Consider the following 13,799-nt stretch of genomic DNA (forward strand, 5'->3'; position numbering starts at 1 on the left):
CAACGGGCTGGTGCGCACCAATCCAAAGCCGGGAACCTGGAACCTCTTCCAGGTCTCCCACGTGGGTGCAGGGTCCCAAAGCTTTAGGCTGTCCTCGACTGCTTTCCCAGGCCACAAGCAGGGAGCTGGATGGGAAGTGGAGCTGCCGGGATTAGAACCGGCGCCCATATGGGATCCCGGGGCGTTCAAGGCAAGGACTTTAGCTGCTAGGCCATGGCGCCGGGCCCTCAAAGTACTTTTTTAAAAGATTTATTTATTTTTATTGCAAAGGCAGATATACAGAGAGGAGGAGAGACAGAGAGGACAATCTTCCATCCTATGATTCACTCCCCAAGTGAGCCGCAACGGCCAGAACTGAGCCAATCCAAAGCCAGGAGCCAGGAGCTCTTCCGGGTCTCCCACGCAGGTGCAGGGTCCCAAGGCCTTGGGCCATCCTCGACTGCTTTCCCAGGCCACAAGCAGGGAGCTGGATGGGAAGTGGAGCAGCCAGGACAGGAACAGTTATAAGGGATCCTGGCACAAGTGGAACTTAGCTTACAACACCACAGCACCAGCTGCTAGTCTGAATCTTTACCAAGTTGAAGAACTCCCCTGTATTCCTCACTTATTGAACTCCTTTTCTTTCTATGGAGATGAACTATGGGTTTGGCCCTCATCTTATTAACAGATCAATATCTGTTCCATAAGCCTTGCATTCCTGGGGAAGAATACGAAATGGTCATTTTTGGGATCTGATTGACTTCAATGTCACAGAGGAACTCTGTGCGTGAACGATGTCATTCTATAGTTTTCTTTTTTTGTGAGGTTTCTTTGTCATGTTTGGCATCAGGGGAACCCTGGTCTCTCTCTTTCCTCCTCTCCCCTTGCGTCTTCATGAAGTTGCTGCCTGTAAGTTCCCTGTTCAGTGGCACCCCATTTATGCCTCTGGAAGTTCATGATTCACAGGAGGTCCCAGTGCTGTGGGTAAGCCTCTACCTGCAGTGCCAGCATCCTATATGGGCAAAGGCTTCAGTCTCAGCTGCTCCACTTCTGATCCAGTTCCCGACTTATGGCCTGTAAAAGCAGTAAAGGATGGCTCAAAGCCTGGGGACGCTGCACCCATAGTGGAGACCCAGGTGAAATTCCTCGATCCTGGCTTCAGATCAGCCCAGCTCCAGCCATTGCAGTCATTTGGAGTTGATCCAACAGCTGAAAAATGGATCTCTTTCTCTCCTTGTAACTCTGCCTTTCAAATACATGAATACAATTTTTAAGTGCTCCAAAATATTACCTGTCAATCATAGGTACAACTTTTTTGGGGACCCCTTCAGTAAAAAACTATCCAAGCCTCCTGGTCTGAAATTCATCTTTTCTAGACTTCTGCTAAAGGCATCTGAGGAAAAGGGGACACCTACTGAGTGATGTTCTGGCAGTGAGGTGGGGGGGATAAGGGAGAAGCCACTCCCACAACAGCCAAACGCCAGAGGGGATCCAGGGAGCTGGCCAAGGCTGAGCAGTTCTAAGTGGCCCCGTGTCACCCCGCAGTCCACTAGCCTGCCAACAGCCCAGGGAGCCATGCAGGCTGCAGGTGCTGTTATGAGCTGATTCCAGAACCACACAGAAACTCAAGAACATGCACAGTGTACTGGAGAGGTTTTGCTCTGCTAGAATGAGCTATTACCATGAGTAGCATCTTGTTGGTGCTGGCACCATGGTAGAGTGAATTAAGCTTCTGGCTGCAACACCAGCACCCCCTGTTCAAGTCCCGGCATCCCCTATTCAAGCCACTTCCAATCTTGCTCCCTGCTCATGCACCTGGGAAAGCAGCGATGATGGCCCAAGTACCTGGGCCTCTGCACGCACGTGGGAGACCTGGAAGAAGCTCCTGGCTCCTGGGTTCGGCCTGGCCCAAGCCTTGCCAGTGCAGTCATTTGAAGAGTGAACCGGCAGATGGAAGACTCTCTCTCTTCCTGTATTCCTTTCTGTAAGTTTCAAATTTTATTTGAAATAAAGAAATAGAAGCAAAACAAAACGACACAAAGCCAGAATAAAATAAATGTGAACAAAACAACACAAAGCCAGAATCCTGCTGTCACATATTTCTCTTTCAAAGTAACGAAGGGACAAAAGGGCAGACTCCTGCGTTCCAGAAAGGAATAAGCCAGAGAGGAATCCATTTGAGGCAGATACTGGGCCTCGCGCTCCTGGGCTGGGTAGGTGGGCTCAAGCTGGGAGGAGCTGTCACTGCCATTTCAAGCCTTGGGGGGGGGGAGCATCCACCCCAGGGCTGAGAACTGTCCCAGGAGAGTGCTTGGGGAGGTGGTCTGTACCTGAAGGCTCAGTGTGAGTTGCACCAATTCATAGAACATTACCTGAAGGGTAGTGTTTGCACACCATGTGTGACAGTGGGAGTGTGGGAGGTGGGGGAGGGGGAGTGCTCTGCTGAATGCCTGGCTCGGTGGGGAATAGGCGATGGCTTGTTGAAATGCCTTTGAAATGCAAAGAGGCAGGGGTCTCTCGCAGCGGCAGGAGGGTGGGCTTGGTACCCTCCGCTATGGATCTGACCCTTACCCCCGGGGACCTAGTAATCTGGGGTAGGGTGCGGAGCCTGGGTGTGTAGGGATGTGTGAGTTCTCTGTGCCGTTCTGGACCGGTTAGAGCTGCTGCCAAGGAGCCGCCGCGTGCTGGTGCCGCCGCCCCCGGGTTTGAGGGCGGGGCCCTGCGCGCAGGCGGCGCCAGCGGGAGGGGCAGGCGCAGCACGCAGAGCACCGAGCGGCGAGGCGGCGGCTGCAGCCACGACAGCAGGTGGGTTGTCGCGGCTTCTGCAGGGACCAGGTCAGGCCCAGTAGCGGCAACAGGCTCGGGTGTCGGGGAGGTGGGTTGGGGGAGGACTAGGGCGAGGGCAGTCTGGCTCCGGTGGTGTCTGGGCGTGCAGGGCTGCTGCTCCAGGACTCAGGGCCAGGGAGCCAACCCCACTGCCTCTTAGCTGGTACGCTGATGCCCCAGCCTAACGGTGTGTGTGCGCGTGTGTGTGTGTTGCGGGGGCGGTCGAGGAGGTGGGAGCGGCGGCGAGGAGGCAGATGAAGGTGGCTGTCTAAAGCCAGGTGGCAGCCTGGGCCACACCCCGGTCTGCACAGTGGCTCCTGTTCCGGGTCATGACAGCTTGGCCCAGTGCTCCGCCCCAGGAAGCCTCGGATTTCACCTCCCTTAGGGATCTGGGACCCACCACAGCTTCTTGCTCCCTGGAACTGCCTCCTACACACTCTCAGGGGTGTCTGGCTGGTGCCCAGGTGCACCTGCTGCCTTGCCTGCCCTGGAGGCTGACCGTCCGGATCTCTGTCGCTTCCTGGTGATCTCCCAGCTCTTGGGCAGGTACACAGATACAGGTGGCTTCAAGAGGCTCCTCCTAGAACCAGGATGGAGAAAGGACCTGGCCCGGAGCAACCTGTCTCTCCCATTTGGCCCTGGCAGGTCTCCAAGAGCAGTGAGTGTGGTGCGCCTTGTCCATCCAGCTGCCATGGCATACGGGCTGCCCAGCGCAGCCAGCCTGGCGCGCCTCTGCCGGAAGCTGAACCGGCTGAAGCCGTTGGAGGACTCCACCATGGAGACATCCCTGCACCGCTGCTTGTCCACGCTGGACTTGACCCTGCTGGGCGTGGGGGGCATGGTGGGCTCAGGCCTCTACGTGCTCACGGGTGCTGTGGCCAAGGACATGGCCGGCCCTGCCGTACTCTTGTCCTTCGCGGTCGCCGCCGTGGCCTCCTTGTTGGCCGCCCTGTGCTACGCAGAATTTGGGGCGCGTGTGCCCCGCACCGGCTCCGCCTACCTCTTCACCTACGTGTCCATGGGCGAGCTGTGGGCTTTTCTCATCGGCTGGAATGTGCTGCTGGAATACCTCATTGGCGGCGCCGCCGTGGCCCGCGCCTGGAGTGGCTACCTAGATGCCATCTTCAGCCACAGCATCCGCAACTTCACCGAGACCCACGTGGGCGCCTGGCACGTGTCCTTCCTGGCCCGCTACCCGGACTTCCTGGCCGCGGGCATCCTTCTCCTAGCTTCGGCCTTCGTGTCCTGCGGTGCGCGTGTCTCCTCCTGGCTCAACCACACCTTCTCGGCCATCAGCCTGCTGGTCATCCTTTTCATCATCATCCTCGGCTTTATCTTGGCCCGCCCCCACAACTGGAGCGCGGCTGAGGGAGGCTTTGCGCCTTTTGGCTTCTCTGGCGTCATGGCGGGCACAGCCACCTGCTTCTACGCCTTCGTGGGCTTTGACGTCATCGCCGCCTCCAGTGAGGAGGCCCGGAACCCGCGGCGGGCCGTGCCCGTGGCTATCGCTGTTTCCTTGGGCCTGGCCGCTGCCGCCTACATCCTCGTGTCCACCGTGCTCACCCTCATGGTGCCCTGGCACAGCCTGGACCCTGACTCAGCGCTCGCGGATGCCTTCTACCGGCGAGGATACAGCTGGGCCGGCTTCATCGTGGCTGCTGGCTCCATCTGCGGTGAGGGTGCCTTCTTGGATAGGTGGAAAGGGAGGGAATGCCCTGAGCATCCTAGCCCAGTCTCAGTTTACCAGATGTAGAATGGACCCAGGTAAAGTGCCAGTTATCAGGTGGTCAGTGTCTGGGTGTAGGGTCGCTGGCTGTTTTCTTGGGCAGGGGGACTCAGAGCTGACCTCAGAGCTTCCATTGTTCCATGTCTTAACTGAGTGCCCATTTCTGGGTTGGGGGAAGGGTGGCAATCCAGCATCCTCCCCTTACTGCTCCCCCCCTCCATGAACCCACACCCATGTTCCCAAGGGGCCACCTGTGCCCTGGTCCCATACTGGCCATGACCTCCCATCTACCCTCTTCCGCAGCCATGAACACGGTTCTGCTCAGCAACCTGTTCTCCCTGCCTCGCATTGTCTACGCCATGGCAGCTGATGGGCTCTTCTTCCAAGTGTTTGCCCGCGTGCATCCCCGCACGCAAGTGCCCGTGATGGGCATCCTGGTGTTTGGCATCCTCATGGCCCTCTTGGCGCTGCTGCTCGACCTGGAGGCGCTCGTGCAGTTCCTGTCCATTGGCACCCTGCTGGCCTACACCTTCGTGGCTGCCAGCATCATTGTGCTACGCTTCCAGAAGTCCTCTCTGCCCGGCTCCCCCGGCCCAGCCAGTCCTGGCCCCTTGGCCAAGCAGCTTGACTCCTTCTCAGACCGCATCCACTTGGTAGAGGCCTCTGTTCTTGCTCAGCCTGGACACCTGCGGCCAGCCCTGAAGCCCTACCTCGGCTTCCTGGATGGCTACGGCCCTGGAGCTGCCATCACATGGGCACTCAGCCTCCTCGTGGCTTCAGCCATCACCCTGGACTGTGTACTGGTCTTCGGGGATTCAGCCCTGCACCTGCCACGTTGGGGCTACTTCCTGCTGCTCTTGCTCAGTGGCACCGTGTTCCTGCTCAGCCTTTTGGTCCTGGGGGCTCACCAGCAACAGCACCAGCAGGACACTTTCCAGGTAAGTGTTCCATCTGTCCTACCATTGCAGAATGGACCATGGTGGTATGGGGGAGGGTCAGGACATGCATCCTCCCTGCACACACTTGCACACACTCACACACACTCTCTCTCTTTCTCTCTCTCTCTTTGCTGCCTGGCGAGACACCACATGCTCGGAGATGGAGCCGGGCCCCGGGCCTGCTCTGCCCTTGTCCTTGCCTCCTCAGATCCCCCTGGTGCCCCTGACTCCAGCCCTAAGCATCCTCCTCAACGTTTGCCTCATGCTGAAGCTGAGCTACCTGACCTGGTTGCGCTTCTCCATCTGGCTGGTGATTGGTGAGTGGCAGTTGGGCGCCTCCCTTGGGCGGGGCTTCAAGTGACTGAGTGGGGAGGATAAGGAGGAGGGCAAGACAGGGCTTGTGGAATCTGTAACCTGAGCCTCATGCCCACCCCACCCACCCCCCCATTTGCTGCCACCACCGCTGTTGCAGGACTCGCAGTGTATTTTGGCTATGGCATCAGACACAGCAAGGAGAACCAGCGGGAGCTGCCTGAGCCGACCACCAAGCGCTACGTGGTGTTCCCCAGCGGCAGCCTGGAGGAGACGGTGCAGCCCGTGCAGCCCCCCAGCCAGGCAGCACCAGCCCACGAGGCCGACCATGCCCAGTAGCTGGCTACTCTGTTGGAGGACTGCCTGCCCAGGCTTGCTTGCCCTCTGCACCTCCTCAGGAGGCTGTAGGGGTTGGGATCTCCTTCTGTCCTGGGCCAGCTTGAGTGTGTAGGACCAGCCTGGGCTGGGAGTGGAGAGGGGTGCCATCAGGACTTTAGCCAAGGTGCTGAGCCAATACACAGCTTTCAGAGAATGGGGGCCTTGGCCAGCACTGGCACAATGAGTGGTCTTGGTGCCCCAGCACCTTCCTCTTTATGCTCAGCCTCTGCCACCTGGGCAGGTGAGACAGTGGGTGCAGCGGGAGGAGGAGGGGACGAGGCCTGCTGCCCCAGGGATGCAAAATAATAACTGCTAAGTCAGTCATGTGGCCTGCCACCAACATCCGCAATGACATTCTTTGTGGCCTTGAGTCATCCTCATCTACTCGTTGGAGCCAGGAGACCAGGAGGTGGTCCCCAGTCTGCAACAAAGACACCGAGGACCCCTGCAAGGGCCCTTGGGGCCACCCTGAGTCAGAACCCAGGTCCTGGGGGGCTCTTGCTCTTAGGCCAGCACCTTCTGCACAACTCAGTGGGTGTGTGGGCACATGCACACTCCAGGCACAGGGGAGCTTTTAACAGGTGGATCCAGGGGATAGAGCTTGGGCCCTCAAAAAGGTTGCATAGAAAGGACGGCAGGGTTCTAGGGTCCCTCTCAGTTTCCCATGGATCACAGATAACATGGGGGAGTGGTGCCTGAGTCCTGCCTGGGGACATTACTTAGACCTAGGAACACACCCATCTAGGCACCTGCACCCACTGGTCCATACAGCACCCCGGGAAGTACACACCTGTGTGAGAATGCAGACAACAGCTTTCCAAGTCTGGGTCCCCAGGGCCCACTCTCTCTCTTTCTCTCTCTCTGTCTCCCTCCCCCCCCACCCCAACTCTGCCAGGAATTCAGCAGCCGTGCTCAGAACGGGACACACAGGGTGCACAGGAAGCTGGGCCTGCTTCCGTTGTCTTCCAGCCCAGCTTTAGCTGGCAGTGGGGGCTCCACATACAAGGGGGAGAGGGAAGGTCCCAGAAAGCTCCAGGGACCCTTCCTGTACTCTCTCCCTGTGGTGGTCGTTCTGTGTCCTTGGTTGACATGTCTCCTTCCTGTCCCTGCCCACAAGGGCTGCACAGGAAGCCATTGGCCTTGGCACATTTTAGTCCAGCTTTCCCTGAGCCCAGAGGATAACAGGGCCATGTGACCTATATGCGGTAACCACGAAGCCATGCCCTCCAAGCCCAATCCGGCCCCTTGAAGCCTGCTTCCCTATGGACATGTGTGCAGGCAGCAGCAGGGCACCCAGGGGCCATGCTGAGAGGCTGCTGGAGACAGATAATTCCAAATATAAGCCCAGCTGACTCTGTCCCTGGCTCTGTGTCCTCCGTAGTACAGCCCTAAACACTAGTCTCCCCGGGGTGGGCACATACAACCACACTCATGTCCCTGCCCCCATTTGGTCTGGGGTCAAGAGTGTGTCTTGGCTCCTGCACCCCTGTGTAGCCATGGGTTCCAGGGAAGGGAGGAGGCTCTCTGTCTGGTAGGACTCGGCTGTTGGTAGAGTGGAGCATGCCCCCCCAAAATTCCAGAGCCACAACCTGGACAGCCTGCCAAGGACTGCAGTGTCCTTTATTGGGGACATTGCATCCAGCTGCTGGATTCTGCCTGGGGTCAGGCTCAGGACCTCCCACACGCAGCTGCCCCAACAGGTTTCTAGGTGTGACTTGGAGAGGGACTAGAGTAGTCTCCCACCCCCACCCCCAGGGAGCTGGGGTCACCCAGGAGGAATATAGATAGAAGGTCCCCAAGCAACCTGGCCAGTCGCTGACCCCGCCCACTGCCCTTGACCCCCTGGCCTGAGAGCTGCTGTCCTTCCCCGGCACACCTCTCTCCAGCAGTAGCCAGCACTTGTCAGCTGAGCCAGAAGGTGAGACTCCACTTGCTGTGGGATGTGCGTGTTCTCCAGCTTGCCCCTCCCCACTGTGCCCCTCAGTCCCCAGTCTCCACCGCTGCTCTGCTTCTGTGGTTTCCACAGGCAGCACAAGACCCCAGAAGGTCAGTCAGGCTAGGATTTGAAGGGCAATTCTCCTTGTCCCCAACCCCTCTACCCCCTAGTCCTGCTGGACCTGCACGGCCCCTCCCCCTGCCATTTAGCAGGGAACAGCTACTGGCTCAGGAATGGGCTGACAGGTGGGCATGAGAGCTGGGACAGGGCCACCCTGGCGTTGCCTGTGTCTGGTTGTCAGCAGCAGCAGTGGTAGCCCTGGCAGCCGGCACTGAGCCCTGCCTAAGACACCTGCATGGGCAGGCTGCAGCTGGGAAAGCCGGCTTGGTCCACGTCGCTGGGTTGGCGGTCATCTTTGGTGCCTTTGCCTATAAGCCAAGACAGCAAGCAACAGAAGCAGCAGGTCAGAAATCTGGCTGCCAGCCTTTCAGGGTGAGGCAGAAACCCACGGATAACAGCAGAACACAACATCAGCCGTGGGGTCCACACTCACCTCCTCGTACTTCGTCCTCCAGTAAAAATGGCCTTTCCTATCAACGTACAGTAGCAGCATGTCACAGAGGAAGGTGACCTGGGCGAGAGGTGATGGAGCTGGTTCCTTGGCCAGCCCTCCTGCCACCTCCCTCCAGGGCGTCTCTCTGCGGACCCCAGCAGGTGCTGGCTGCAGCCAGCTGGAGCATATGCTGCCCATACTCACCGCGCCCAGCCCTGCGGCTCCTGTGCCCACTGTGATGGCTGTGGGGATGAGCCCGAACTTCCCTGCCTGGGAGACAGAGAGACCCAGGCTGAATCTCTCTGCCCACACCTCTCCCAGCCCTGTCTGTACTTCCCCCACCCCTCCGCAGCCCAGTCCCTAACCTGCCCAGTGACTAGGATGTCAAAGCGGATCCCGTAGAGTTTGAGCAGGCTCCGAGCCTCTGCATCTGGGGCCTCCCCCCAGTGAGTGGCCGTCCTGCGGGCAAAGGAGAAAGAGGTCCCTGATCACTGGCTCAGTCAGTCCACCTAAGCATACAAGGTGGAGCAGAGCAGGCAGGGCTAGGCCCTAGGTGTGACCTGTGTTAGCAGTGGTGGAGAGGGACGCACCTGAAGTTGTAGTTCCGCTGCTGCAGCTGGAAGGAGTAGCGAGGCCAGCAGTCGGAACCTCCGGCGTCCAGGTCGCAGTCCCAGTAAATGTTGATGCCCACGGATCCACCCTGCCCCCAAGTGATGCTTGCTGCAGCCCCCGAGTGCCACCTGGAGTGCCCCACCCCCCGCCATCTCCTTGAGCCCTCCCTACCCGGCTCACCAGCAATGCCAAGTCCTCAAAGTCACCCCCAGCCTCTGTCACCAGGTCCCCGATGCGGAACACTGGGCAGTAGGGGCTGGTGCGTGGGTGGTAGCGACAGTCCTTGAAATAGTCCGTGTCCCAGGTCTCCAGGGCATTGGACCTGAGAGGGGTGCAGGCAGAAGGGGAGGGGATCAGGTAAGGCATGGCCCAAGCCAGGGGCTGGAGGGATGTAAGGGAACAGGACATGAAGGGGCCAGCTGGGAGCTGCTCATGCATACTTGGAGAAGTTAAACTTGCGGAAGGTGACGGTATTCTTGATGAACAGGGTGAAATTCTCTGCCTGGGCCAGCAGTGGTCTCCTGTGGGGGGTGGGTGAGAGGAGGGAGCAGCACAAGTCAAGAGGCACACCCCAACCCCAGGCCTGCCCTGGGGAGGAGGGGAATGAGGTGGTAGGGGAGGCTCACGTGGGCACAGCGTCGCCCTCCACCGGGCACCAGCCCCAAATCTCACAGGTCCTGTGGGTCCCGTTGAACACCACACACTGGCCTGTCTTGATGCCTTGGAAGACACAAGATGGACCTGCAACTGGAAGCTCACAATTTCCCCAGGAGTTGAGGGTTCGGTGACAAGGGTGGAGGGGAGAGAGGGCTGATGGAACAAAACAAAAGATGCACAGAGCCCACGGTACCATGGCTGTATGTCCCCATCTCCCCTTCAGGACAGTCATCATCAGTCCAGCAGTTAGCCAGTGGAACAGAGGGGTGCTGGGGTGGGCGAGAGAGAGACCATAGTCGCCAAAGGGCTGTGAGGCAGTCTCACAGACAAGCTCCTCCCCCACCTTAGTCTCAAGGGCACCCTTGCTGGGGGGAGTGGGCATGCGAAGAAGCTGCAGGGGTAAGCCACCGCTTGAGACACCTGCATCCCAAATCAGAGTTCTGGACACGGTGTTTCTGGTCCAATTTGTGCATGGAGGGATGAGCAGAAACCCCACCTGGAGGGAGGCTCCTAGACAAGCTTACCTCTGGACATCTGCCCTGAACTTGTTCTGGTGTCACTATGAAATTGGTCACCAAGAAGAACACATTTTCTCCCTAGGAGGTTAAGAACCCAGCTCAGTCCCCCTCCAGCTGTGTAAGCCAACCCTAGGCCCCAGGAAGATGCCTCTGGGGATGAAACAGGGTAGGGGCAGAGGTGAGAGCCTTTCCCCTGCTCCCGATCCCTCCCCCTGCATCTTGTGTCCCCTCCCCCATCACACACCCAGGATCCTCATGCCTAGGTTCACCTCTGCCACCTGTTCAGGCCTTTGGACTAGACATTTCCCCTCCCTTACCACTCGCGGGGCAAGAAAGCAGATGCTGTCCAGGGAAAACTTGAACCTGGGAGCAACTCCCCTCACCCACAACAAAGTAGTGTAGTAAGTTAAGCCACGCCTGCGGTTCTGGCATCCCACACAGGCATTGGCTCATGTTCTGCCTGCTTTGCTTCCACCCAACTCCTTGCTTACGGCCTGGGAAAGTTGTAGAGGATGGTTCAAAACCTTGGGACCCTGCACCCATGTGGGAATCCTAGAAGTTGTTCCTGGCTCCTGGTTTTAGAGTTGCCCAGCTCTGGCTTGTTGTGGCCATCTGGGGAGTGAACCTGTGGATGAAAGTTCTCTCTCTCTCTGTCTTTCTCTGTCTCCATTTCTTCCTATAAATCTGCCTTTCTGGGCTCGGCATGGTAGCCTAGCATCTAAAATCTTCGTCTTGCATCACTAGGATCCCATATGGGCATTGTATTCCAGCTCTCTGCTTCCCATCCAGCTCCCTGCTTGAGGCCTGGCAAAACAGTTGAGATGGCCCAGAACCTTGGGACTCTGTGCCCATGTGGGAGACCCGGAAGAGGCTCCTGGCTTCTGGCTTCAGATCAACTTAGCCCTGGTCATACAGCCATGTGGGGAATGAACCAGCAGATGGAAGATCTTCCTCCTCTTTGTCTCTTCTCTTTGTAAATCTGCCTTTCCAATAAAAATAAATAAATCTTTTAAAATATTTCTAATAAGAAATAAGAAATATTTCTAATAAGAAATTTATTTTTTTTAATTGGAAAGGCAGATATACAGAGAGGAGGAGCAACAGAAAGGAAGATCTTCTGTCCGATGATTCATTCCCCAAGTGGCCACAATGGCTAGAGCTGCGCCAAGCTGAAGCCAGGAGCCAGGAGCCTCTTACAGGTCTCCCACATGGGCGCAGGATCCCAAGGTGTTGGGCCATCCTCGACTGCTTTCCCAGACCACAAACAGGGAGCTAGATAGGAAGCAGAACAACTGGGACATGAACCAGCGCCTACGTAGAATCCTGGCACATAAAAGGTGAGGACTTTAGCCCCCAGGCTACTGCGCTGGGCCCATAAAAATGTTTTAAATGCACACTTGAACCTGGATACTGTGTGAGGTGCATCTAGGTGTAGGGAGGAGAGCGAGAGTGGAAGCTAAGGGCTGCTAGGAGAAGCAGGCAGCTGCAGAAGCTAGACTGTGCGTGTGGCTTCGGCACAGCTGGATGCACAGGTCTTTCCTGGATGAAGAGGGCTGGGTGGAAGGGTGATGGTTTGTCATGGGTCCTGGTTAGAGCATAGGAGGCAGCAGCCTCACTCAGGCAGGTGGGTTGGTGACCATTTGGACATCCATGAATGAGCTGGGTGAGTGGTCAGGGCCAGAGGCAGGGGATCAGGAAGCATACCTGACAGTGGGACCCCAGGTCAGGGCTAGGCCTCTCAATGTACCCACAAACTCATGCCTCAAGTTCCCAGTGATTTTCTGCCCCTCTTCCAATGTAGTTCCCCTGGCCTGACTCCCCCGGCCTATCTTCTTCCCTACTCAATGCTAGAGTCTCACCACCCCAGCAGCAGCAGCAGCAGCAACAGCAGCACAGGGATGGGAAGGAGGACACCCACCTGGGGCGGCTTCACAAAGTCAGCCACATCCCACAGCCGGTCCCCGAGCTCTCTGATCTGTGTCACAGAAACTCCCTTGAGTTTGGTGATGACAGAAATCTGGGGGTCCAAGTCCCGTTCTTGGTAGCCTTTTTTGGTGAGGAGAGACCACCTGGGGAGGAGGTGACAGGATGCATGGTGTATCTCTGGGCCCCTCACACCCAGCGCCCCTGATCTCCCATTGCACACGCGCGCGCGCACACACACACACACACACACACACCCTCCAGGCTCCCACCCCCAGTATCCAGTGCCCCAGCCCTCTCTCTAGTCTCACCCCTCACACTGACCGGGCCTGAAGTGCCGGCCACACCCCAGAGAGAATCCTCAGATCAAGATGCCTGATACAAGGGACTCTCTATGTTCAGCTGGTCTTCATCTCTGTTGAGACATTTTCCCCCACCCATGGGACAGTAACCCTGCTGAGAAACCCTCATCCTGTTTGGCAAACATGCTCGGACCCCTGACAGACCTGGTCAAGCATGACTAGGAGAAAAAAGAATTCTGCCTGATACAACAGCAGTCTTCCAAGTTAGCTATCGTTTTATCCCTGAAGTAGTTCCCATTAGCTCAGTCCCCTGAACCCCTCCCAGTCTGTGGTTTCAACCTTTCTAGACCCTGCTGTTCTGTAGTTCGAGGTTGAGAGGTCTCTGGGCCATAAACCTCCACTTTACAGCAAGCAGCAAAGGATTTCCAAATCTTAAGATTAGTCTGTGGCACTTCTCTGTATACAGAGACAAGGAAGCAGGCCCACGCAGCACATGCTTGTACCCCCACCTCGTCCCTGCCACCACCCCTGCCCCAGGCCTCTGGACAGGTGAATGGGTGGCTTTTTGTTGTTATTTCCTGCCTCTTACCCCCTAGGCCAGCCCAGGCCCTATAAACAGCCAAGCTCAACACCCCGCCCCAGAACCAGCCCTGGTCCCTTCTGCCAAGCTGGCCGGCAGCCAGTCTCTCTTACCCCACCACGTAGGCCACGACTCCCAGCTGCAGCAGCCTCTGCAGGGCGCCCACCCGCCAGTTTCTGGTCATCACATACTTCTCTGTCTTATAATCCAGAAGCCCCCAGTAAGCCATAGCCCCCGGGGAGCCCATGCTCCCAGCTCTTGCTGGCTGGTAGTGGGGGGGCGGTGTAAGTGTGTGAGTCAGCAACACTTCCAGGCAGGCCAAGGGCAGATGCCGTTAAAGGGACACTACCTCTCTGGGCTCTACCCCCACCCCTCCCCAGTTCTGGGCTCAGACCCAAGTGCCAGCTGTCCAGGGCCTCCCATTCACTGCAGAGTTCCTCTGCGGGAGGCCCTGGCCTTCTGACCGCATGTCTTCTGGCGGGGAGAGGAATGACAGGTGTCTTAAGTAGTGAGAGGAGGACAGCAGAGCCCAGAGGAGAACCGCCCCTCCTCAAAACAC

The 13,799-nt window shown here is 57.7% G+C and overlaps 2 protein-coding genes across 4 annotated transcripts; one reads left to right on the forward strand and one right to left on the reverse strand.

Annotated features, from left to right (window-relative positions):
- The first annotated feature begins 2,731 nt into the window (after positions 1-2,731).
- On the forward strand, positions 2,732-6,493 carry SLC7A4 (solute carrier family 7 member 4). 3 transcript variants are annotated; one of them, XM_058656609.1, is made up of 5 exons: positions 2,732-2,814; positions 3,451-4,478; positions 4,835-5,469; positions 5,678-5,786; positions 5,942-6,493. In XM_058656609.1, the coding sequence occupies exons 2-5, from the start codon at positions 3,497-3,499 to the stop codon at positions 6,118-6,120; spliced, it is 1,905 nt and encodes a 634-aa protein (XP_058512592.1). In that variant the 5' UTR covers positions 2,732-2,814; positions 3,451-3,496; the 3' UTR covers positions 6,121-6,493. The 3 variants fall into 3 exon arrangements, with proteins under 3 accessions (XP_058512592.1, XP_004592199.2, XP_058512593.1); XM_004592142.2 differs by having other exon boundaries at positions 2,748-2,784; XM_058656610.1 differs by lacking the exon at positions 2,732-2,814 and adding an exon at positions 3,249-3,351.
- Positions 6,494-8,137: 1,644 nt separating this feature from the next.
- Positions 8,138-13,513, reverse strand: P2RX6 (purinergic receptor P2X 6). The gene is made up of 12 exons (XM_004592143.4): positions 13,354-13,513; positions 12,354-12,504; positions 10,442-10,513; positions 10,111-10,186; positions 9,887-9,980; positions 9,701-9,781; positions 9,441-9,582; positions 9,239-9,348; positions 9,014-9,107; positions 8,853-8,918; positions 8,649-8,726; positions 8,138-8,523 (listed from the first exon to the last, which is right to left on the reverse strand). The coding sequence occupies exons 1-12, from the start codon at positions 13,485-13,487 to the stop codon at positions 8,323-8,325; spliced, it is 1,299 nt and encodes a 432-aa protein (XP_004592200.2). The 5' UTR covers positions 13,488-13,513; the 3' UTR covers positions 8,138-8,322.
- Positions 13,514-13,799: the final 286 nt, after the last annotated feature.

This window comes from Ochotona princeps, chromosome 29, assembly GCF_030435755.1.
Source record: "Ochotona princeps isolate mOchPri1 chromosome 29, mOchPri1.hap1, whole genome shotgun sequence".
NCBI lineage: Eukaryota > Metazoa > Chordata > Mammalia > Lagomorpha > Ochotonidae > Ochotona > Ochotona princeps.